Here is a 27,029-nt window from a genome sequence, read left to right on the forward strand (position 1 = left end):
AAAAAGGAATGTATTTTCGATGATAACTTCGTATCCGCGTTTTTTCTAGAAAAAGTGGGACCATCGTTTTGTGTTGAAATGTGTTGGCTTTGAGTAAAAATGAAAAATGTTTGTGGTGATGTAGCCTTCGATGATGGCAACTGATGAAATTAAATAATTAAATTATTAAACAAAATGCAGAATTAGAATAATTTTGTTTATTTCATAATTTCTAGGATGAAAGTTTTTGGTTTTTAGAACAATTTATTCTTTATTTTCTATATTAACGTCTATTTTGACGTCGTTGTTCATGTTGTAATTGTTCTCAGTGGTTCTCGATGGAGAAACAAAGCATTCAACTATGTCTTGTCTAACGCCTGATTCTCCTTGAAGACCATAGGATTCTACTGTGCGACCTCCTTCAAGTTCATCTCCTCCGTACTTGAGCGTTTGAGAATATGGTGAAATTCCTTCCTGCCATTTGATCTCTTCTTTAACCATAAAAATTTTGTCATTGCTGTTAACATTCAATTCGGTCTCCCTGAATTTACATCCCTCGTGGATATGAAGAATAATATTTTCTGACGTCGGAGCCGATTCAGATTCCGTTGAGTCATGCGAGGAAGAAGATCCCATTTTTTCACAAGTCAAAAACTATTTGTTTGAGAATAATTATTTATTATGAATTTTATGAAATCACACCGTAACTCACTTTTCTTGTTAAGTCTGATTGGATTCGTGTTGTCAAACGCAATGACTTCAATTTTAAGGATTTTAAGCCACAGAAACTTAATTCCAGTCTCAGTTCGTTTGCTCAATGATTAGATTAACTTCAAACTAAAATCGACGAGTGTTGATGATAGACAAAGAAACTGCATTCAGTTTAATTGTATTTGTATTTGGATACAGTATCTTTGATGATAGGCATTCTCAGAATACAGTTATAGTTGCTTAGACAAACAATCATTCATTTATCTACTGTAATGTCATAATATTCACAATTTGGTGTCACTTTTAAAATCAAAATGAGCTAGATTTAAACACGTCATTCTCAGAGCGTCAATTTATGAACTGAAAATTTCGATAATGTTTCATTTGCGCTCGGCGAACTTCGATAATTTCTCATTTATTCACGTCGAACCTCGATAATTGTACATTTATTCAATGAAACTATAAGCCAGGTATGGTCTGTTCATACAAACCGGAGGACATAGCGATTTCATGAGAGGTGAGTTTGTTTATATGAAATCGCTATGTCCTCCACTCCATACAAAGTTTGACATTCGACCATACCTTGTGTTGACGTTCATTGCATTTATTCTCTGAAAATTGGCAGATTCTTGACAGTGTACTAGATCTGAGATTTGTTTGTGGGGAATATGAATATTTGACGGTGTCATCAAGGTTCTGAAAGAACAGGTTAAGACACATTCGAGTTGATCACGAAGGCGGTGTAATCAAAATTTACCTGTAGCGTCAACTAGGTTTGCAAATATTTATATGATGATTCATGATGCAAAAAAAAATAATTTTGTTTTCAAGTTGACTTTTCAAACATGTTTAAATTGTCAAGATTTGTGTTTCACCCGCCTTCGTAAGTGTCTTAACCTGTTCTTGCAAGACTGTATACTTTCGGGAGGTCACGCAGATGCAGATACGCGGGTTACACACCACGTTTCATACCAAAAATTCACCACGCCATACAAATTCAATTTTGTTGAATTTGTTTGTATGGAAAATGGGTGTTCCCGCGTATACAGCCTTGATGGCGTGTTGATGTTTCAGTTCCATTTTTTAAAATTAGTTTTTAATTGTGATTATGACATTAGAGTAGATAAAACCTTGTTCCTAGCACGGTAGTAAATGGAAGTGTTTTTTTCGCACACGATGTGTTGCCGGGCTCGCTTCGCTCGTATCGGCAATCTCACATCTAATGCGCAAAACACTCACGCAAAACAGTATACATTTACTACCTTATTATGAAAATAGCTATTTTGGGTAGAATTGATGGGTATCATAAGCGGCAGCTCGTTTGTTTGTCTAGGAGCGGCCGTTATGTCACTCTTCTTTATTTAATGTTATCGATGACTCAAGTTTCTACTCAATTGAGCGTACAATTATTTTTATGTTACACCTTAGGTCATTTCCTTCGAAACCAGACCTAAAGTTTTTCTTGCGCAAATTGTGGTTTTTGCTGGTAGTTGAAAGTGCATTTCATTCATTTTCATAAAAAGGAAATCTTCAACAAATGATCCGCGTAGCTCCAGTATGTATACAATTCTAGAGAGCTACATTTAAGTGCATGACATTCTGCTGCAGAGTAGCCGAATTTTGCGTAGCTCAAAGTCTCAGAAAGTATTTGCATACCTTGAGGCATGATTAGGAAGTCAGGTTAAGCCGGTGGTCCATGTTGCACTTGTTAGTGACGTCTCTAAACAAACAAATTCGATGTTTCTCTACTCAATCTTAAATTGTCCCCAAACAACCTTGACTATTGACCTCAAACACGCAAGCTAATTACCGGAATTTCTGTGTGGGCAGATTACCATATAAACGGATCAACTCCATCAAATTAAACAGAAAAACTCTTCCTAAAAGACCGATGACGAGAAAAAAAAAATCGAATACAGTTCCGATCAAAATGCTTTGACCTTCCCCATTACAGCACCGAAAATCAATTACATTTTGTTGAATTTGTTTTAGCTCCCGGAGGCGATAACATGTTCATTGAGTGATTGATCATTATCACCGCGCGCACAGTCTAAATTATATTTATATGTAAAAGTATATTGAGACATGAGCGAGAGACATTACGGTGTTCTTCATTCATGACAATATATTATACGCCCATTGAACAGCATCAAGAATTAATTTTGTAGATTAAATTGTTGTGTTTGCACACCGAATGGGAATGAGACAAAGAATGCCGAGAGCGAGAGAGAAGAAGAAAAGACTGAAAGCAAATAGATTTTATTCGATTTTTTTTTTAAATTTTGTTTTTGTTTTCGTTTAGATTTAGCGAAAACGTTTTAGATAAAAATAAAAACAAGTTCATTCAATAGGAGGAGAGGTTAGAATAGTTAAATAAAAAATGGAATCAACAAAATGATTTTGATTTGTTTTAATTGGTGTGTATGCACGGTTGGTCTACGTAACCTTGAAGACAGTGGGTAACCGGAGTTTGTTTCATTTAATATTGAATAATAATAAAAAATGATTGGCAATCTCTCTAGAGAGTATACTAGCCCATACACACATAGTGCATGATATATATGCCGTAGAATATTGCATTTGTGCACCACATTATCAATTTTATTGTTTATTAATGCATCGGTCTATATTTGAGAGAGAGAGAAAACATAGCTAACGCCGACCCGTACGAAACACCTAATCGTATCAAAAGCCTTTAATGTGAAACTCTTTATTTCTCTTACTTCATACTCTTCTTTACTGAAAATCATTTGCATTATCCACTCTTTGCCTTGTTATCATATACAAAAAAATTGCCGGAGGCAATATAGACAGCCCCGTACGAAGTCAACTTTCATAAATTCCTATTTAAACAGCTATATACCGCTATATTTACCTATATTTTCCCATAAATAAACATTTCACAGATGAATATGCTATTATATAGCTCTATATGCCTGTATATAGCTCAATATAGGTGAATATAGATATATATAGATGTCCATATATGGAATGCCTGAAACACCCCACACACATAACAAATTATTTCCATGTTAACAGAAACTCTCTAAGTACCATTTTTCCCAAGATATATCACTTTTATTAAAATCCAATATGGCCACCGGCAGCCATTTTGTCAGGAGACCGGAAATTTTACCGACGCTTTACATTTTTTTTTTATACAAAATTTTTTTTTTTATTTTTTTAAAACAAGTAAAAAAAAACATCATTTTACAAGTGAATCATAAATTGAATTTATAAATTATAAATTTCATTAAATTTTTCTATCTTCGGTTGCGTTCCGAGAATGCTGCTGGCATTCCCTTGTTGTATGGCCAATGAAATTCTGTCATACAAAAATTTCTTGGCACGCAGATCACCCGATTCGTGAATTAGCTTTTTTCCAATTGCGTCAATAAATGATTTCGTTTCTTTACACCATGGACCCATAGTTTCGAATGCCAGTCCAACGAAAATGAAATTAGACGCCTTGATCTTTGTGTAATGGTCGTGTTTTTTCTTACAAGCGAGTTCTGCTGCCGCACCTGCCTTTTTTGATGTAGCATGCAGGTATGATGGTGCTAAGGTGTCTACACATGTGACATCCCAAACTAAACGTTTTCCTTTGGACCAAGGTGCCAGCGTTACACCGTCCGGTCGTTTGCCATCATCACGGGATAGACCCAACGGTTCGAGTGAACTACCGTGACGAGCTGATGTCAAGGATCTATGAATTGTATGGTTTAGCAGCAGGTGTCTTGGCCAAGTGCCTTTCGCGTTTGGACAAGAGAGTCCATGAGTTCCACTTCCATCCACAAAAGAACCACAAATGCATTTGTAGTCTTCGAAGCAATGGATTCCAAGACGGAGTGCTATGCAAGTCTGAAAATCCTGATCGTTCATGAGTGTGCCGATACTGTTCGAAGGAATAACGTGAAGCCAGCCTCCACTTTCTGGCTCTTGTAATGCTGTGAAACGTGCTAAATCTTTGTCGTTATTGAATTGCATTCCAGAAATGATTCTTTCCAAATTGATGGAGTCCCAGGATTTCTGAATTGAAGGCTCATCTGGCATGCTGACATTAATTGCATTCCAATGATCATGAGATTCATTCCAGTAGTGTAGAATAACTTCGCGATCCATTGAAGGTAGAATGAGAGATACTAAGTCATACACACCATGCAGAGAACTCATGAAGGCAGGAAGACAAATGTCAGATATTCTTCTGATTCCGAGACCGCCTTTTGAAATCGGTAGAACAGCTTGGGTCCATTGGTCTTGACCGATCGGTAAATTGAGAATAGATTCGAGACTTCGTTTTAACAAGTGGTCCATTTGATCAGTGAATATTTTGAATTTCCAGAACGCACAGGTTCGCAACATGTACGTTAGTTTGGGTATGAACATGCAATTTTTCAGAAGGCAGTATGCCGTTTGTGAGTTGACTTCGTCTAGTCTTGAAATCAACAGATGCAGCGAATTGAACTTTTTATCGAATGCAGCTTGATATCCAGATTCAAATATTGGAACCCCAAGAATTTCCAATTTGTCGTCGGTAGTGATTTGAATACCTGGTGAAAGGTTGTCGAATTGTTTCACGACAGTTTCATCAATGATCCCAGACACGAAAAACAATTCACACTTGTCCGGATTGATTTGCAGTCCACACTTTTCAGCTTCTTCAATAATTAGTTTGAAATCGTCCAATACAATCGATGGAAAATCTCCTACTGTACCGTCATCCAAATACCATGTGTTCAATTCGGAAGCAATTACTTCCACCATTGGATGTATTGTTGCACTGAATGACAATGGACCACATGGATCTCCTTGATGGCAGCCCACTTCAGAGGAAATTGTTTTATTGCCAAAAAAGAGCAATGAAGGCGACGAATAGCTCGATGATAAAAGTTGATATAAATTCGGGAAGTTTTTCGCAATACTTGTTAGCATTTTGCTTCTGTCTATCGAGTTGAAAGCATTTCGAAAGTCAATCTTCAAGATCACTTTTCCTTTGTTTGACGGATCATGAACGTATTTTCGTACGGCGTGGATTACGCTTTCTGCTCCCAGCTTTGTTGCAACTCCTACTTGGTGCGGGTTCAAATATTTGTGAGCATCTTCATGAACATGCGAACAAGCAAGTTTTCCACAAAGACGTCGCAACGCATTACCCACTGCAATGGGGCGGATGCCGTTATCTTTTTTCGTTAATGCGCATAACGATGCTCCGAAGAAAATTGGCTTAATGGTATCTGAAATTTCGCCAGCGTTGATGAAATTGACGAATCGTGTAATAGCCTTCAGCGCTCGCTCCCCTGCTTCTCCAGCAGTCTTTGAAATAATGTCCTTGAAAAACTGTGGTCTGAACCCGTCGATACCTGGGCCAGATCCATATGGGAATGAATTTATTTTCTTCTTAACTTGCTGTTCGTTGACAATGAAAGACTGTGAATCAATTGAAGGTACCACTTCTGGTTTTGTTATTGATGCTGATGTTGGATGTTTTGATTTCAGCTTTATCAAAGTTTCTTCGCTGAACGGAGCTAGCTTGTCATTCGAACTTAGGATTCTTATGGCTCCTTTAATGTCAAAATCAGCAACTTTCGATTCAATTCTTTGCGCCAATGATGCTGACGGCTTTTTTTGAAGAGCACTGATGTCGACATTGAACTGCTTAATGTTGTCCTTCACTTTCGATGTTAATGACTTATTTTTGTCTCCTTTTAAATTGAAGGAAATATATGAGAAAGTCAATAGTTGATGCCAAGCAAAGGTTGAATTCTTATCTACGCATTCATTTACGAGCTTTGAAAATTTATCTGCTGCTGAGAAACGTGCACCTTTTGGGATTCTACGTAGAGTCGGAATGTTGTTTCGAAAGAACATCAACTTTTCTGTTAACGCAGTTGGAGTTATTTTTTCCAGTGATTCCAAATTCAAAAGCTCGTCACAGTGTTTCTTATCAAGATGTGTCTGTAGACGCTTCTTGTCGACAAAAGTCCTTGATGGCGAGAAAGGACATGGAATTCTTACTTTGGAAACATTATCGTCAACTTCCTTAGTTGTTTTTGCAATATTAATTTCAGGCGGGTCAGGTAAACAAACAACATCAGAGCCATGCCTTTTGGTGTGGATTCTGAGACCTGCCCTGGTCTTTGCGACAAATTGACAAATGGAACAGATTAAATTTGGTTGTGTTCCAATAATGTACTCATTTCCTAGTAAGTCTTCATTCAAATCGCAAACATTTGGAGACTCATAGTTACACAAGGTGAGGAATTCATCCAATTCGGTAGCAGGTAAATGACACTGTTCGGAATCATCATTGTAGAAGGAATCCTCCTTAACGCTTTACATTCGTTAATACCTTTCAAACAAAAAAAAATTCATGAAATTCGGTCAAAATTTACTCGAGATATTGACAAAATACTCCACGTTCTCTGTACGGCCGAGTACCCAGATAAGAGCTCACTCCAAGAGACCTAGCTCACGCTCCGGTGAAACGAATTTCATGAACTTTTTTTCCCTGATTGGTACGGTCAATACCTATCTAATAAAGCTAAAACAGACGAAATATGTTCAAATGTAGCCGACCTACAAGCAAAAACTGCTTGCCGCCCTGTGCCTGTTTCACACCAAGGGGTCTAACTCACGAGTCGGTCACTGATTTGGCGTCTCTAGACAACCACAATAGGTTTCCCCTTACTCAGGGAGTCCAATTCGAGGTGTTACAAACGTATGCGTAAACCTATAAGACCCCAGTACTTCGTACGGGTCTAAAAACCACCGGACACATTTGGTTCTACATTACAGAAGGTTTAAAATTTAACCTCAACCCACTAAAAATCGTTCTAAAAATCTTTTCCACTTTTTCGATTAAATTTGAAAACCGGCCGTTCTTGCCACTTTTTAATTGAAAGCATTTATGGGAAATTGATTGTATCGAGTTGTAGGTCTGTCAGAGTGAACTGCATGAATAATCTGAGGTGTGTGAATGCAGTTCAGAAATTGTTTGAGAGGAGTATAACACAGCTGTTGCTGGAATAATGTTGTACACATAACTAGAGCTAAAAAGTCCAGTTCTCGTGTGAAGTTTGATGCGAAGCTAAAAAGGTCACACGAAAACGCTACGCTATGAACTACAAAAAGAAACTTTTCATCCTGGAGTACCAAAAACGTCACATTCACTCACCAAATTTAGTACCGAAAGAGCAACATTCTCCCCTACTTTTCTCTCACACTTTTCATTCCCGCTTATGTCATTTTCGATCCTATCTTGATTGTTTCCCAGATAAGTCAATTTGTTGTATGCACGCGAATATAATTTTTTTGCAGTTTTGTGCCAATGCATACGGACTGCTTTCGGCATTTGTGAGAATGCATGCATACGGAACGGACTTCTTTCGGCATTAATACGGATTGCTTTTTAATTGCTACAATGTGTTGTTCAGTTTTGTTTTCCAAGATGAAATAGTATGTTGTAACGTTGTAATGTTGATTTTTTCAGCATTATACCCAAGTTTTACTTACGAGCGGAGCGAGTAAGGAAAATTGGGTCGTGTGCTGAAAAAATCTCATTACAATACGTGTAACACATCATGCTTTGTGCCAACCGAGAATTGAAATAGACAAGAGCACAAAAAATCATAATTTTCATTGTAAACAATCACTCTTCGAATTTGATCGATCACATTGCTTTGCATTTTCTCAAACGAATGCTGTAACAACTCATACAAATTCCATATCAACACTGCTTTGAGTGTTGTAATATTACATCAAACGAGTGCTGAAATAAGTCACTTTACAACACTAAAATGAGTGCTGAAATGAGTCGTATTTCAGTTCTCGGTGGCACAAAATAGTATTCATCACTCGGATCCAAAAAGTGTGTTTTCGACAACTGTGGAAACACACCTTCAAACACAAATTCTTGATCCTAGTGATGAAATATACTATTGTGCCACCGAGAATTGAAATGCCACTCTTTTCAGCACTCATTTGAGTGTTGTAAAGTGACTTATTTCAGCATCCGTTTGATGTGATATTACAACACTCAAAGGAGTGTTGATATGGAATTTGTATGAGTTGTTACAGCATTCGTTTGAGAAAATGCAAAGCAATGTGATCGATCAAATTTGAAGAGTGATTGTTTACAATGAAAATTATGATTTTTTGTGCTCTTGTCTATTTCAATTCTCGGTTGGCACAAAGCATGATGTGTTACACGTATTGTAATGAGATTTTTTCAGCACACGAATGTTCGTTAATTTCGCGGATTGCACTGTCGTTTCGTAATTGCGAAACGGTGACTTTCTGAAGAAATGACGAGTAGTCGCCGTTTCTTCTCATTTTATAAAGGGAAAATTCCTTGCGCAAAATGTTAAAGAAGTGAAAAAACGGCAAGAGCTCATGAAGAAACGTCGACCTACTCGTCATTTCTTTAAAAACTCGATAAATTGATCGTTTGCGTCAATACAATAAAACATGTCGTTTCACTCGTTTTGTGTAATACACACTCGTGTTATTAATGCTGGCCCTATTCACTAGTAACATAATGTACTATTATTGCATTGGCGTGAATATATCAACTTATAAACTCTATAAATCTATAATGATGTCGCACACTTTGACGGAATTAATGTTCGGTTATACCCTTTAATGTTGATGTTGTTGCTCGCCAATGCAATAAAAATCTCTAAATCTAGAGAATTTACATGGACATTTGTGGATTTAACTTTAAACGAAATCAAACATCTTGCGCTACTTTCTGGCTTTTTTAGGTAGTTCCAGGTACAGTCTTTTCTCCTAAATGCTCCTTCCTTTCCTATTAATTGTGGGAGTAGTTTCTGGTACTCTCCGAATAGAGTATGGGCATCGCGTGCTCGTTTAGGAGCTATTGTCTCTTGAAATTCCTATAAAGCCCCATAAAAGATAATCTTTATGTGAGTGTGTGTTGCGTATTGTAGAACAAATTTGTCTCTTTTGAACGGTTTAGTTTCAGGAATGGAAGAGTGTAATGAGCTGTATCGATCACTTTCCGGGAACAAGTTTATTCCCAAAATTCTGAGATATCAGAAAATGATGGTTGAAATTCTTCCTACCTCGATTAGTCCCAAGTTATGTGTTCTACCGCTTTGGTCGGGCAGGAGCGCACCAAGAGTTGAATGGGGAGAATAAACTCAATGAAAGTGTAAAACAGATATGGTCTATTGTCCGTATAAAATTTGATTTTCGTACTTAAACGCACTCATTTTCATATTATTTTGACATAAAATGTGAGTGCGTTTAAGACGAATTCGCCGATAGACCATACCAGTTCATTGAATAAACTCGCCAAACTTTCCAAAGACACGGCCGCTTGCGAGGCATTTTTTTCTTTGTAAAATTCACTTTCTAATATTTTTTGGGTCAAATTTTTGTTATTACAAATTTTTCGCACCGGCGTCACCTGAAACGATATCACCTGTTTGCGAAGTTTTCAATGGGACTTGCGCGAGGTCTTGAGCCCGTTTTTACTCTTTGAAGGGTATTTGACTGATACCAGCACTGAGAATAGATTCACAGGTAGTGACGTCGTTGTAAATCGCCTAGTTCATTTTGCTGCCCAATTCAGCACTGGCTATCATCATGTTGTCTTTCGCTCAAAGATGTTATCCCCAAATTGATATTCCGTTATTCATGCATCAAACTCAATCGCTCAATCAATTAAATTTGCAGTAGTCAGTCCAGCAGCGAAATGTAAACAGCGATAGTTTCACATTCTTCTGGCTATCTCAAACACCAGCGACTTATTCGATGTATTGGCTATTGTGTCGGTTAGATTAAGCTCCCGAAATCTTGCTGCTGGGTGGAATTATCAAGTGTCTTTTAAGTGTAGCTACTCCTGATAAAAAAATGTAAGCGTCATGCTATCACAGTCCGTGCATTGGTTGATAAATTGAAATTATCTGCAAAGATAAATGGGCTTCGATCAACGTTCATCTTGTGAGGTATATTTACTATAAAAGTGATTCGCTTCGAGTGATTTGGCTAATCGAACAGTGGTCGCCTTACAATGAAATTAGTTGCAGCTTTTGTGTGTTTCGTCTACGGTTATGCTAGTGCTCAGACTCTAGTATGGTCGGACGAGTTTAATGGGCCTGCAGGCCAGCGACCAGATGCATCGAAATGGGGACGTGACATTGGCGGTGGTGGATGGGGTAAAAATGAATTACTCATTTCATCGCCTATCGACTAACAGCAGTACTTCTGATTTGATTTTTAAGGTAACGATGAACATCAGTACTACACAGACTCTGCATCAAACGCTGCACTCGACGGAAATGGAAACTTAGTGATAACGGCTCGCCGAGAAAATCCCAATAACTATCAATGTTGGTATGGACGGTGTGAATATACATCCGCTCGTTTACTCACTTATGGAAAGTTTACGCATCTGTATGGGACACTAGAGGCCCGAATTAGAATACCAATTGGACAAGGATTTTGGCCAGCTTTCTGGATGCTCGGTGACAATTTCGGTTCGGTTGGTTGGCCAGAGTGTGGTGAAATCGATATCATGGAAAATGTCGGCAACGATCCACTTTTCGTTCATGGAAGCTTGCATGGACCGGGCTATTCAGGTGGTAATGGCTTGACTAGCAGTTTCCGTTCGCCGAATGGTCAACCGTTTGCAAATGATTTCCATATCTACCGCATCGTTTGGACTCCCGATTCCATTACATGGTCTGTGGATGGAGTAAACTATGCAACGAAAACACCAGCCGATACGCGGGGAAATCGATGGGTCTTCAATCATCCGCATTTCTTCATTTTGAATTTAGCTGTTGGTGGTCAATGGCCTGGGTAGGTATAGTGAAGTCGAGGCTGATGGTCGAAATTCCAAATTTCTTTTCTCTCTGTGGTTAAAGCTATCCCGATCACACATCCGTGTTCCCTCAAACTATGGTCGTTGATTATGTCAGAGCCTACGCCCAGTCTGGCAATCCACCACCACCTGTTAACAGAATAAGAAGTTCGGCTGGAGGACTTTGTCTGGATATTGCTGGCGCAAGTAGTGCGAATCAGACTCCTGTGCAAGTTGTGACCTGCAACGGAAACGCAGCTCAAGACTGGACTATCAATAGCAGTGACAATTCAATCAGGGCTCTAGGTAAATGTCTTGATGTTGCCGGTGGTTCAACGGCAAATGGCGCAGCCGTTCAGATTTACGATTGTAATGGCAGTGGAGCCCAACAATGGGTAATATCTGCAGCAAATGATATCGTCAATCTTGCCGCTAACAGATGTCTGGAAGCTATTGCACCAGTTCAAGACGGAGCCCGCACAAGGATCATGGATTGTTCAGGACAATCAAATCAGAAATGGACTCGCGCTTAGATGCAAAATTGAGAATGTTTTTGCAAATAAATTGAATTCAATTGAGGAAGATTGACCATTTTAAGTAGATGAATCCGAACGTATATCGACTGAAGTTTCATTTTTGTGTTTTTCTCTTCTTATCAGTTATTTTAAGACATTTCGTACTGACGGTGCACACTTAACGATGATAATAATAAAAATAAACTTTCCACATGATTGTATCTGCACGCAGTCAGACTGAGCAGAAAAACGTCGCCAAGTGCAAGACTGCGAGCTAGCGTTTTGTTGCCGATTGTGATGGGAGCGGTGCATTGCCGACTATCACAAGGTCTGACCTTATTTGTTTCTGGGCGTCAGTTAACTCCGAAGGTTCAATTAATTGCTCTAATTTGCGGTTTCGAACTAAGTCGAAGTTCGTCTTAGCTATAAGGTCTAGAGCTAAACTGGCCCATTGGAGGCCTAGATGTAGGAATTCTTCGGGTTTCCCACAAAGTGGAACTTTATCGGTATCTAACTGAGCTGTTTAATTACAGAACGAATTTTTAATTAGTCATTTTCACAGTTTCAACTCATTGTACTAGCTATGCAGTTAGCTTAGACATTGTGCTGCTGTATTGGACTTTACGAAACTAAAGGTATAATGTTATTGATGATACTGATTGTATTAATTGTACTAAGTGTATTAACGGCACTAATGGTACTAAAGGTATTAAAGGTACTAAGGGTATTAATGGTACTAATGATACTAATTGTACTAAGGGTATTAATGGTACTAAGAGTATTAATGGTACCATTAGCATCATTACTACAGCTAATACCAATAGTGCCACTAATACCCTTAATAGCCACGAAACTGACCTCATAAGAATGTAATTTTGGTGGGTTTCGTTTGTTTCTTTCGTTTTATTTGTTCCACACGTATTCCACCACAAGTGGCGTTTGTCTTTAAGTTTCATCAATTCCACACGTACGTGTGAATGAAACGACACTATTTGCTCTTCTTTTGTTGACAACATGTAGAACGATGTGGAACAATTAAAAATGTAGAATGCTAACCAATTACAAACTTTAAATGAGTTGAGTTTAATACCACTAGTATCATTAATACCATTAATACATTAGTACCATTAACACTATCATGATTCAGAAATTTTATGAAGCAGCCAAGGAGGTGTTGGATATTGCAATTTTTTGGAAGAACACTTCTAAATTTGCTGGAGAACTACGTTAGATTTCTGACTCATGAGCACCCTGAGTACCATAAGTACCGTTAATAGTATTCAGTTAACCATCAGTGTAATTAATACCTTTAAGAGCGCTCACCCCTTGGCAATTTCTAGCCTACATTTGTGCGCAAAAATATTCGTTTTTTGATGATTTCTCTGAACCAAAATCTTTTTTTGAAAAAGTAAAACCATTAAAGCATGCAAAACTGTGTTTGCTTTAAGGGAAAAATTGGTTTGTGGATGACAACTTATTCCACTTAGAGAAACCTTTGCAAATGTGTAAATTTATGTGTTTTGCAAAGGTTTCTCCAAGTGGGTTAAGTTATCGACCACAAACCAATTTTTCCCTTAAAAGTAACACATTTTTGCATGCTTTAATGGTTTTCCTTTTTCAAAAAAAGATTTTGGTTCAGATAAATCATCAAAAAACGAATATTTTTGCGGACAAATGTAGGCTCGAAAATTGCCAAGGGGTGAGCGCTCGTAATATCATTTGGTATTAATTAACTGACTTTACTGTACTTATGCTATTAATGGTACTAATAGTAGTAATGGTGCTAATGGTATTAAATGGAACTATATTTTGTTACACCAAATATTCTATTACTATGCTAAGTACCTTGGGATGATTGAATTATTTCATTAAAAATTGCTTTCTTCTACTTCTACTCCTCTTAACAAACTCTTTACTTATACAACAGCTGCTGCAGTCGGCAGTCCTACATCGACCCGACACCACTCATAATACCGTTATAAAAACCTTTGCCAATATAGGATGAAGCTTTCGAGGTCACATTTGTTTATGACTTTAACTTAAAAACAAAATGTATCCGATGCAGTGGAACCATTATGTCTGCTCATGTTAAACCAGCATCGGTGATCCAAAAATTTTATCGATTTCAATGATCATTTATCACCATTATTGGCTAATGATTTACGTAATCATATTAATATTCGTGCAATTAAAATTAAATAAAATCAAAGAATGAAAAAAAAAATGTTTTGGATGCATACCTTACCTACCGAAAAGCTGTCCAATTGGTATGTACGGTACAAGGTACATGCAAATTCATGATCGATCATTAACTTATTATTGCGAACGCTGGAAATAATTAATTATGTTCGGTGCGAGCATAAAAACTAAATGTTCAAAGACGTGTGAGTACTTGACTGCTCTTACTCTTACATTTTTGTTGTACGTTTTTTTACAGGCATTTCTACTTAAGCTGGGTTCAGACGAAATGTTGAAAGAGAATCAAAATCAAAATAAGAAAATTGTATTGCGGATTTGCATTACCATCAGTAGTTTATATCACGATGATTTAGCCTGGAAGAGCATTCTCTCATATTCTATAAATTTTACACAAAACCATCGTCATTACTGCGTCATCGGCTAACGTCAACGCATAGTGAATTTCTTGACAAAAAGCCTAAAAACCGATCGTGCTGATTAACCGACAACTTTTTCATGTCAGCATGACTAGACTGTTATTGTTAGAGAGAGAAAAAATACCAAAGACCAGTTAATTATACCTTGCTTTGAGGTACATTGAATATTTTCATATAAGCCCCAAAGCAAGTTAAAATAACTGATCCAAATCATTATCTCTTATCAAAACATTCTATTTCACTTTAGTTTGACATAAGCCACTGACGCACTTTTTGCATTTATTGTCACAATTTGGCGATTCATTCTGCAGCTGTACCGATTCCACGAGGCACTGTTTCTGCATATCATTTCCTTTCAAAATAAACATCTAAAAATATCATTAAAGTTTATTAAAAGGAACTAGCTAACGGCGCCAAACTGTATTCAGCCAAAACAGTGATGATGTAGTGGAACGGTCGAATTGACGTGCAAACGTGCCTTAATTCAATGTTGTTTATTTACATCAATTTGGTACGGCAGGTCCATTTATTCTGTAGCAAAATAAGCTACAGCCAATATCGAAAATGTGTAGTCACACAAAAAGGCTTGCATAACAAACAAAAATGAAAATTCATTTTTAAAGTCTTTGGAACGAAACAAAAAACAAAGAAACAAATCTTTAACTGATTTCGATTACGCCAGATAAACTTTTGTTTCGTTTTTTGGTTTTGTTTGAAAATGGCTTTTGTTTTGGCGCGCGCGCTCTGTTTTATTCTTTTTGTGTCTAAGGTTTTTTTTTCTGTTGTTTTACTGCCACATTTTTCTCTTTTTTTTATCCAGTTTGATGGTCATGTTATTATAAATTGATTTATTTGAAATTAATATTTTTCTGTGAGAGAGTTTTTTCTTCAGCTTCAATGAAGTTGTTTTGCCGTTGTTTTTACTGCTGTACGATAATGTCATAATTATTATTAAAGTAAAAATATTGACTGAAATGAATTGATTAATTGACAGTTGATGGCCGTACTGGACCCATAGGTAATAGGTACACCTACTTTCGTTATTCAGAAGAAGAAGAAAAAATTCTGCGAATATTGGCGTTTACATCTTTGTGAACGAAAACAAACGATGTAAGTGATGCGGATGCCACATTTGTCTACACCGTATTGGATTGCTATTATGTCATACGTTTTGACTTTGGTAACATCTGCTTGATAATCATATTAGGTGGCACGAAAGGTGAGAGAAGATTGATTCAATCTCTTTGAAGGAAACAGTACATTACTATACCAGGGAAGGAATTCGGGCTGAAGCCCTCGGACACTTTTATCGAATTATTGGAATTCCCGAGTGTAGTATGACATGTTCCTTTACGAAGGAGGAAAAGACCATTTTCCCTCCCGAAGAAAGGAAAAAGAACAGTTTTCATTGTTTTGTTTTTTTTGAAAACGGCGACCAAAACGGAGTGACTGCTCTCCGTTTTCATAATTAGCATGTGCAAAGAGAATATTCTCTCTCTGTGCATGCGAATCTAAAGCCAGTTGGTTACATACATGTTTTCGCTGCTTTTTTGCTCGTGGTGTATCCTGAGCTTAAGTGACAATCCGATATTTGGATTTTTGACACTTAGTTCAGTTGTCCTTCAGTCTATTCACGCAGACAGATTCGAACCGATTGTCAGATTTTTAAACATAAAGCAAACCTTTCAAAGTTTTTTCAAACCTTCACAGGCCACATTTGAGAGGTCAAAACGTCAACTTTAGAGCTATAACCAAAAAATTATTGTTGACGAAATGGTCGTAACAGTGTTGAGGTGGTTGAGGTTACGGCTCTGTAGATGCTCTAATCCACGCCATTAGTCGTATAAATTTATACGTCAGAGTCAGAGAGAGCTTTTTTCTCCTTTGTTACGATCTGTCAGTTTTTCTATTTTGCGATTTAGTATGGAAATGAAAACTAAAATTGAGATATCTTTGCTGTTTTAAGTGGTTTTTCATATTTTTTTGGACCAAAATGTTTTAAATGTGTTTGGAATTGCTTTCAATGACGTCCGCAGTAGATTTTCTGTTGATTTAGGGCTCGATTTTCATTTCCCAAAAAAGTACTCACTGTGACAGGCAAAATTGATTTTTTTCAATTTTTGCTGCGTTTACTTGACAGCCTTCTGTCTCACGGCTCTCACAGTGAGTACTTTTTGTTGAGTGGAAACTATGCATAAAGATTGTTCTTGTGATATTTGGTCAACTCTGGCTTGAACCAGAGCAATGATAATCGCGATCTGCCGTGGTAAACGAAAATGACATATCCAAAGCACCTAGCAGGGTAATAGAGATTTTTTGGTGTCAAATAGAGTAGTTTTTAGTACGAGTTGCCATTTACATTATTTTAGACAGGAGTCGCCGTGAGATGCCGCATTGGAGGCAAATTTGAAAACGAAAACGTTGTTACTGCGAAGGGTTTTCATTTAACTTTTATTAAAGAATTTACATTCAGTTACGTAATTTAGTTATTTGTATGCAGACTGCTAACGTGATGTTAGATTATTTGTTAAAATATTGTACATTTCAGTGATCATATTTTCATTGAAAGAACGTTCGTGCCTATTTTTCGAATATATCTTGGCTCTTACCGCATTTTTAAGAGTGTAAAAATCTTATAAAATAAAAATGACATTTGACACTGCCAAAATTACCTACTTTATTTTTTTCTATTACCCTGCTTGGTGCTTTGACATATCGTATCGTCTGTGTGCTTTGGAGAGTTTTCCAAAGCTTTTAAGCTTCTTTAAGTTCATCAAAAGTAGAGACCCAAATGCGATATGTTCTTTTGGCCCTACATGACATAGTGACGATGTGGGCACAATTTAAATTTTTGATCGCTCTTTCTCACATCAGTATTTAATGGCCAATGCAGTAAATCGCTAGATCATAAGAGGATGCGGTACGCTTGCATAAAAACTCATTACCGCTTTGACCACTATCTGGTTTTCTTGGTGACCTCACCTGTTTTGTTCTGCTGGGTTCTGAACCTCAATTAAGTAATTTTCTGCTGTAGGGTGAAAACCAATCCTCATCCATATGCATAAAGAACGTACTTATAAGTACATGCAACAATGTATATGGCCTAATGTTGTAACTAAATAGCCGAGAGTATTGATTGCAGACATTCACCTTCTACCAAGAATTCAAACAGTGATTATAACGAAATGAATAAAATTTTCTAAGATACCGAGAGAACATCTAGCGTGTACTTCAATGCCCTGCACAACAGTCGGCTAGGTTGATGGACTACTTAATAAAATTGATCGTTGTCCCTCTGCAAGCGGCAATTAATTAATTAACTATAACATGCATGCTAATCAGTCAACTGTTATGTTATGTACGGCATACGTGTACACCATCACAACTTTTATTATAAGAGTGCAACGATTCTAATTGCAACCGTAATTATTTGCGTTATGAAATCGAAAAAGTGAAAATAAGATCAAATCAGGGCAAGAAATGATTCAAGGTATCTGTACTGTAATGTGTCTATCGTTACCCAAGTAATAAGCGAGTAAATGTCTATCTAATATTGACTGAAGAAATATCAAAGATTTTGCAATGAAAAAGGTAGTTGATAACCTCCGTGGAAACAGCACGACCTTTCATCACTCTTGGGCATGTGGTTCTATACTAAGAGTCACTGAAATGTTACCAAAGATTTTCACGACATACTTCTTCAAAAGGAGTCTTTCCACATCGATTGGTAATGTACCCGAAACATCCTCCAGACACTTTGTGAAGACATTAAATCGAAAAGAACTATTTTTATTCGGTTCGAAGTTACTCTCATATACTCCAGTGGATTTTTTGTGTGTGATAGTTACTGATGAGGTCAGCTAGTCATCAGAACAGTAATATTGTTGAGGTGCAACTTAATTTGACTGTGGATAGGCCAACATTCCTACAAACTTTCAACTTTTACAGGTGGCTGTCATATCTGTTATCGCCAACGACAGGAATAATAAGCGACAAACTCTGACTAATGAGGTCTTATATACCAGAAGCATGTTCAAAGCGAAGAAAGTGAAAGATTTCTGAAATCAATCTCTGAAAATCTTTGATCAAATGAAGTAATAGATCAGATAGTAAAACTGTCAATATGCTTGCCGTCTGTGACAGGTTGAGGATGCTCTTTGATCAAGTTATTGATAGAATTGTAATTTACAGTACAAGCGATAAAAAGTTGAAAAGTCGATTTTTCGTGTGAGTTTTGTTTCGACAATTTCGACAATTGACTTTGATGTTGAATAAAAAGGACCGACACTTAACTTCTGTACTCACCTCTTCTATTAACGAACACTGCATGGTAAATAGTTGATGAAAACGAAACACTTTTAGTTTTCCAATATATTTTTCGACATTAACAATAACATCAAGATATTACATCAAATTAATTTCTTATTTTCGAATACAGTATAGCCAAAGTTTACAAACACTGAAGGTAATGCAAACGCGAAGTTATGCCACACTGGCCATTTTGAGATCGACATATAGTGTCAAAATTAAATTGACATTAGAACAAAAGAATTCTGTCAATTTTGACACTTTATGTCGCCCATACGTCGCTCTCTAATTGGCCAGTTACTTCCAGGTGAACTAAGTTTTTTTTTTGTAACCACATTGAATTCATTTGCGTCAAGTTTGCAGTTAGTTTAGTAGTGAGGTGAATCCGATTCCAAACAAACTTAGCAGGTGCAGCAACATTAGTCACAATAAAATATGACGATGGCAACATCACAAAAATGAATTCACCTGAAAATCAAGATGCAAAGAACTCTGATCCGCTGAGGGTTTGCATTAACTTCAGTGTTTATATACTTTGGATCCACTGAAGACGAGCTGATTTTGCTGATGCAATATCCTACTACAGTTTTATTTAAACATTGAACATAAATACATTTGGTATATTTATTAGTTTTTAGACAACAATAATTAAAATAATCGTTCTGCCCTTGTCGACCCTTTCACCCTGACCGACAAATCTATCTATACATCATTTTCATGACCTTGTAAACGTCAGACACGATCCCAGCTGTCAGACATGACGAAAAATATCGAATGAATTGGACGAACGATTTTCATGTAAAATCCTGTAAATTGAACGCAGTTAACGTCAAATAAGTGAGGTTAGGGACTACTTGACGAAAAATTAAGTGGGGTTATGCTGACGAGTACCGTATAATGAAAATGATCTAGATGAGCATGTGGTAGTAAAAAGCTCTGCACTTTGTTTGAACCGATTAAATCAGCTTTCCTAATTTGTTAAAAAATCTGACAATCGGTTCGAATCTGTTTGCGGTTGAGTTTCAAAGCTTCGCACTAGCAACTGATAATTTCGTAAAGTGGCGGAGGGGTATTCTGACCAGGCTGATACTTCTGACCATTGCAATGTTTTGCTATTTTAGTATTTTCTTAATGAAAACAACTAAATTAAGTGAAGTCAGATGATTAATGTGAAAAACATTTAAATTTGAATTTTTTGATGTGACAGTTCAAATTGTCAGCTTTACTAGCTGAGTTAATTTTGGTGGTCAGAATTACCAGCGAAAACACAATAATCAACTTTTTCTCCTTAAAAATTGATAATTAAAGAAATTGTTTGCATTATTTTTGGTAGAAGACACTACAAATTTTGTTATCAAAACTCTGAAAATTTGAAAGATCATTGAATGCCAAAGTTGAAAAAGTTCTAAAACGGTTAGAATACCCCTTGTGCTACTTTAAAGGAAATCAGACGCGTTAACTATTGCGCCATTGAGTTGTACAACGTTATTGAGTCGAATAAATTGCATGGATAAACGTATACATTTTTCTTAACGGTTTTATTTTTGTTATTTTTGTGAACAGAGAAATGATAACAGATGGCGTTGGTACTGCTCACTGATGGGCCTCCGCAGCGCCATCTGTTATCATGTCTCTGTTCGTGAACAACGGTTCACGTATTCTTGTCTGCACCTAGAATGGCTAGTCTACACATTTTGATCAATAATTTTGATTACAATAATATCATTTCAACTTTTGGTAAGATTTTGTTTACTGGTTCAACCACTAACACATAACCTATTAAATTCAACAATATGGAGCTTTTATTTCTGTATAAATTTGTTGTTCCATTTGCATCATTAACAGGGGTTTGTACTTCGAGTTAATACAAAGTAAACCCTTCGAATTCTCTATTAAATTGCATTAAGGTGATCAGACGAAAGTATGCAACTGCCAAGCAAAAAGCCATTTGTGCACAAAGACAATGAAAAAATAAGAAGGAGAAGTCTTTGGATTCTATTAAAAGGAATAAGAATAATGCTGAAGCTCCAGCTGACCAGCAGAATGTATTGCATAATTTTTCGAGGACAGATTGATGACGCTGTAATAAATGTAAAAAAAAGAAAAATTAAATCAAATCAAATTAAAATGATCGATTCTGAGTATTTACAGTATTATACTGGCAGTATATCGTGCTTCGAAATCAAGTGTTGCCCAATAATAGTAGATATTAGGGCGTATCGAATTTTGCAAATTTTAAGGACCGCGATAGCCTGTGTGCGGAAAACGTAGATCATCGAAAACTGTGTCCGGGCATGTGGTTGATGAATCCGATGGAGCCATGGAAGAAGTCCCCCCGGGCGGCTTTAAGTTTCCGATGGTCATAATTCGGAAAGTTGAGAGTATTTTTGAAAACAATGTTCTAGCGGGATGTAGAGCTTTGAAAACTCTACAAATCTACCGAAGAAACCGATGGTCCAAAAGGTGCCATTGCCAAGATTGATTAACATCGAAAATGTGACCTTGTGGTTTTTGACTTATATTACCTGAGAGACCAATGATTTTTTTTAGCCTGTGGTATGAGGTGGTAGAGGAGGTCGAGCACTTCCAGTACACTAGGCATGTCCCGATCGGATATACTCTTGAAATCACTTATAACATTTGTGAATGGAATTTTTAAGAGTGGCCACGTCGCCCACGAAGCAAGTGCAGACACTGCAACCGGTGCTGTTGAGTCGAGGACACCTTGGCCAGTAAGTATGCATAATACTCCACGACAGTAGCTGAACTTTTTCACAAAATATCTGTGATTTCGATGTGGCACACTTTGTACTACAAAATCTGAATAAATTGAATTTATGAGAAAAACGAGAAATAATCGATTTAATTAGTTATTTCACTCACGAATAGTAGTAAGAAGTCGATTTCGTTGCAAATACACAGATTATACATATTTTTCGATATATTTACGAAAAATTGAAGTTCGTAGTATAGTTTTTCAATTCATGTGCCACATCGAAATAACAAATATTTTGTGAAAGAGTTCAGCTACTGTCATGGAATATTATGCATACTTACTGGCCAAGGTGTCCTCGACTCACCAGTACCGGTTGCAGTGTCTGCACTTGCTTCGTGGGCGACGTGGCCACTCTTAAAAATTCCATTCACAAATGTTATAAAAGTGACTTCAAGAGTATATCCGATCGGTACATGCCTAGTATACTGGTAGTGCTCGACCTCCTCTACCACCTCATACCACAGGCTAAACAAAATCATTTGTCTCTCAGGAAATATAAGTCAAAAACCAAAAGGTCACATTTTCGATGTTAGGCAATCTTGGCAGTGACACCTTTTGGACCATCGGTTTCTTCGGTAGTTTTGTAGAGTTTTCAAAGCTCTACATTCCGCTAGAAAATTGTTTTCAAAAATACTCTCAACTTTCCGAATTATGACATTCGGAAACTTAAAGTCGCCCGGGGGGACTTCTTCCATGGCTCCATTGGATCCATCAACCGCATGCCCGGACACAGTTTTCGATGATATACGTTTTCCGCACACAGGCTATCGCGGTCCTTAAAATTTGCAAAATTCGATACGCCCTAGTAGATATATAGCAACGCAAGTTCGACGTAAAATTCTTTTATTTTCAGGCCTTTCCCAACTGTTTTGAAATGTCAATCTTGCAAAAACTACGCAATTTGGTCGATTGATTCATTTCAATCATAAAAATTGCGTAGCTTTCGCAAGTTTGACGTTTCAAAACAATTGGAAAAGGCCCGAAAACAAAAGAATTTTATGTCGAACTCGCTTTACTATTTGTCACGATACACTGAAAATCCACAGAATCGATCATTCTAGTTTGATTTTAATTAAACGAAGTGACTGATCGCCCGCTCGTGCGATTAGTCTGTTATGGATTATTCGCCAACGCGTGCGATTAGTCTAATATAGCCCGTAGATTCATATTTACATTACATTATGTTCCGATTTCGAGTACAAACCTAGATTTTACAAAATGTCGACGAATCGAACTGTCAAACTAATGTTCCATTTAACAACTGATGCCCTAACCAAACTTTTTCAAACTGTTAGTAAACTATAGTAAAACTGATGATTCATTTTCTGAAATGCGATTATGACGTTTCATTGTAATATTTTCAAGGCCAGGATGATCGATGTTTCGACATAAAATACAAAAATGTAAATGATGAAAGCATTTAAAGCCGTTAATTGTTGTACACTCTCCGTACGAGTGTAGTGTACAGTAAATGTGAATTTTCGGGCTAATAGTGTGTAGAAGGCTAATCCCACGCGCAGGCAAATAGCATCGGCATTAAATTATCAGAAATAGTTATTTATGCAACACGTTGCGAAAAGTGGTTGTTTTCGTCATTAGATGTGATAAAACGAGCGAAGCGACAGCTAATTTGTTAACCACATCGTGTGACGAAAACTCCCCATTTCGCAGCGTGTCGCATAAAATATGTTTTTGTTACCCGATCAGTTCCTTTTGCGCATTGCCATCCGTAAAGACTCATACATAAAGACAGGATGATGGTAAATGCACATAATATCATGAAACCTTCAATTATTGTTGCTAACGTTGATGTTCATTTCAAACAAAAAAATTATCACATTTTTTACCTTCTCTGTCCTCTTCACACTTTTCATTTTACAGTTGTGGAAAAGTTGACCGAAAGTACGTCGTGTTACAAGCGTTGTCATGTTCGTTGTAGTAGACCCAAGTTTTCCATTCAAATCGGTGCAGTCAGTGAAGCCGGCAACAAAAGCTCCAAGCAAACCAAGGAGCGTAGTATACAAGAATCCAATAAAAACAACTTCGCCAAGAATGCGGCCTAAAAACAGATTTTTTTTTCAATTTCCACAGGCAAGGGCAATCAAATTTCTTCGTTAAAATTACAGACGACGTCTGTGAAATTTGTACATGAATTTGTGTCAGCTGTTTTTCAGCTTGTCAACTCACACAAACATTTGATGCACATTTGGGGTATAACGGTACACTCTTCTCAACGTAACATAAGTACTTTCACAGACACTTGTATTTTTTATTCAAAGCTGACATATTTTTACTCGAAACGTTGTTCGTATACTTTTAAAGACTCCAGTAAAAAGATATCACCGATCAAAAATTTCGAAACGCATAAATGTAGGCTACACACACGTAATTTTGAAAACCGACACATTTTCTGTTTCTGTGTTTTACTTGAGTTTCTGATTTCTCCATATAAAAATGCATGCAAAATTCACAAAAAACCAGTAAACCACGAAACAGAAAATGTATCGGTTTTCAAAATTCCGCGAGTGTGCCTCAATTATTTATCTACGTTATGCTGATTGATAGAAATTAGTGTTTTACCCACCTACAGTTTTGCTGGCATCCGATGTCCTATTTTCTTCGTCATTGGAGAAAAAAGAATGGACTTGCGACATTGCTAGGTTCCAGTTGCTGAAAAATTGAAATTTAGTTCAGAGTGAAATGCTGAAAACTTGAACCGACTAGAAAATAAATACTTCGGCGATTGGGGCGAGCACGTTTGAATCTTTTCAGAAACATGTTCTATTTTTCGATTTTAGTTGTTCAATTTACGAAGTGAACGGGTAAAAATTGATGACGGAGGACTATGAAAATGACTCGAAAAAGATATTAATTCTAGGAGGCTAAATGTTGACCGAATACTCTCTCTAGCAACCAAACTCTCAGCTCTATGTGTCAAATTCACACATTATTTCTTTGTATTCTACGCTGTAATCTGCAGGTAAATTCCAGAGGCTACTTGATTCTTTCACCACCTTAATAAAAGTAGTTTGGTTGCTATAGTTTGGTTGCTGGAGAGAGTACTGGTTGACCCCAACATAGGAAAATCATATAAACAATAGGACATAGGACACACACAATGGAGCCCCTATTGTTCGTATGTACGGCGAATTTTCGATTGCACTGTACAGTGTACACAGATTGCCACCAATTAGTTTCTCATAAAAAACATTTTTCGCATTAAATTTATTAGTGGTGTCGTTTCAATCACTAACACAACCAGATAGTTTCTGTTGGAATTTCACGGATTCCAATCCGGAATCTAAAATAAAACGACCAGTTTGTCGTCTCGAAATAGACTGAATTTATTATAGCAAATACACCGTATTTATATGATTTTAGTCCTTAACTAAGGTTACTAGATTTACTAATTCAATTAGATTACTATGTTCATTCACTCAACATAAGTTATTATCAAGTGATATCCAACAGTTTCAAATGCTTTCTCAAATTAAATTTCCACTGGAATTGAAATGGAAAATCGTTCTATATTTTGTTGAATTTAAAATTTAATTACACAAAAAATGCGCATCATGTTGTTCTCACATTTTGTTTGACTCAACAATACAACATGTGAAACACATTTTACCTGTTATATGCATAAAAATTGTACTCCACCGTTTTATATTCCACCTACGACAAAAGGGACTGTACGGTTTAATGGTAGTGTTCAAACAAACAGACGCAACAAAAAACCTTGTGCGAATAGTCACTCTATAATACTTTGACCAGTCTCTTCTTAGATATTATAAAATGAGATTGTGCGAATAGCATTTTCCAATTACATTCGATTGAAATTAGTCAATAAATCATTTTATTACAAAAACTTTTGACAGCCAAGGGATCCGCCCCACCGAACAGTTGGGACCTCGTGTTGAAGTTTAACGTTTTTAATTACCCTCACTAAACCAGATGCTTGTGCCGAATCAGCAACAGCTGAGCATCTACAGCTGGTCGACAAACACAATACCTTTGCATTGAAAACGATTTCAAGGCAAGCTACATACAGTGCATACATACGTCTATGACTGTATTATGTTGTAAACTCTTTGTGTTGTATATAATGCAAGTAAAGTGTGTTTGTTGATCAGCTGGAGAAGTTCAACTGTTGCTGATTCAACACAAGCTTCTGGTTAGCGTGTTGTTATTCAAATATAAATTGAAATAGAAAATTTAAACTCCCCGACCCCAAACTCAAACATAAAGTATTTCGTCAAGCACGCGTGGTATGACGAAGTTTAATATCTTGAAATATCTGAAAATGTCAGAGGGATTTTTTTTGAAAGTGTACTAGCCTCCGTGTACATGTCTAGATTGTCCTTGACCGCATTCGCATAATTTTAATATTCTTTTATTGGGTAGTGAATTTCCACCGAAAGTCGGAAAGGGAAGTTTTTTGTCCGGGATGTACTGCCGCTACAGGCTTGCATGCCATCATCTTTTGAAGTTCATTAAAATTTCCGGCCTTTGACTGAAACATTATTTTTGTTATTTTCGAACGATGGTACAAGACACGTAAGATATCTGTGCTTGCCGCGTATCTCCTGGACAATACCAATCAGATGAACCCCACAGCTCTATGTCCATAGCCTGTAGCGGCAGCAAATCACGGACAAAAACAACCCATTTTCCACTTTTGGTGTGCAAGTTCACTAGCCAATAAAAGAATATTAAAATTAAACAACTGCGGTCAAGGGCAATCATGGGCATGTACACAATGCGGCGCTAAAAAATAGCTCAGACGGAAGCTGGTTCACTTTCAAAAAATCAATCTGACCGTTATTTGTGAACAGTCCCTTAATCACCAACCGATGAAGCAAAAATTTTAAATCAAAAGCGTTACAGCCGTTACAGCACTAAAAAAATAAAATTCCAATAAAATCAAACCAGCGAGTAGCCGAGAACAGTTCAATAAATTTGTTTGGAAGCTAGGCAAGCACACGCGAAAAAGAAACTCAAATAACTAGCACAAGGTCGTCTTCCTGTGATGTTTTTCAATATTTTATCATGCAAACACAGAACAGCCACTGATTTTACATGTAAATTATGTCACATCTTACTAACCTCCCGATTGAATGGTTATAACAACTCGAATGCAACTGGTTGATAGTAGAACTCAACTAACTGACTGATAAGAAACGAATGATAATAGTGTTTTGGGTTACTGTTAAACCTTTGGTTTGATCGTTTGTCTTCGTCGTGATTACTAACGTCGTAAAATCAATGATCTCGTAAAGCGCGCATGCATTCAATCTTTG

The 27,029-nt window shown here is 36.9% G+C and overlaps 1 protein-coding gene and 3 long non-coding RNA genes across 5 annotated transcripts; 2 read left to right on the forward strand and 2 right to left on the reverse strand.

Moving 5' to 3' along the window:
- Positions 1-228: 228 nt before the first annotated feature.
- On the reverse strand, positions 229-730 carry LOC119077518. Its single transcript, XR_005087815.1, has 2 exons — positions 692-730; positions 229-633 (listed from the first exon to the last, which is right to left on the reverse strand). It is a non-coding gene; the product is annotated as an uncharacterized LOC119077518 (long non-coding RNA).
- A 9,933-nt stretch (positions 731-10,663) lies between these two features.
- LOC119077501 (beta-glucanase-like) lies at positions 10,664-12,106 on the forward strand. The gene is made up of 3 exons (XM_037184726.1): positions 10,664-10,871; positions 10,938-11,517; positions 11,583-12,106. Exons 1-3 carry the CDS (start codon positions 10,727-10,729, stop codon positions 12,049-12,051), a joined length of 1,194 nt encoding a protein of 397 aa, XP_037040621.1. The 5' UTR covers positions 10,664-10,726; the 3' UTR covers positions 12,052-12,106.
- Positions 12,107-16,933: 4,827 nt separating this feature from the next.
- LOC119077522 lies at positions 16,934-26,892 on the forward strand. Its single transcript, XR_005087821.1, has 4 exons — positions 16,934-17,376; positions 18,846-18,854; positions 25,722-25,724; positions 26,882-26,892. It is a non-coding gene; the product is annotated as an uncharacterized LOC119077522 (long non-coding RNA).
- LOC119077521 lies at positions 19,825-26,904 on the reverse strand. Of its 2 annotated transcripts, none has more exons than XR_005087819.1 (5): positions 26,836-26,904; positions 24,317-24,402; positions 23,580-23,791; positions 23,432-23,517; positions 19,825-21,036 (listed from the first exon to the last, which is right to left on the reverse strand). It is a non-coding gene; the product is annotated as an uncharacterized LOC119077521 (long non-coding RNA). The 2 variants fall into 2 exon arrangements; XR_005087820.1 differs by lacking the exon at positions 19,825-21,036 and adding an exon at positions 22,598-22,764.
- Positions 26,905-27,029: the final 125 nt, after the last annotated feature.

Source organism: Bradysia coprophila, unplaced genomic scaffold, assembly GCF_014529535.1.
Source record: "Bradysia coprophila strain Holo2 unplaced genomic scaffold, BU_Bcop_v1 contig_235, whole genome shotgun sequence".
NCBI classification, from domain to species: Eukaryota; Metazoa; Arthropoda; class Insecta; order Diptera; family Sciaridae; genus Bradysia; species Bradysia coprophila.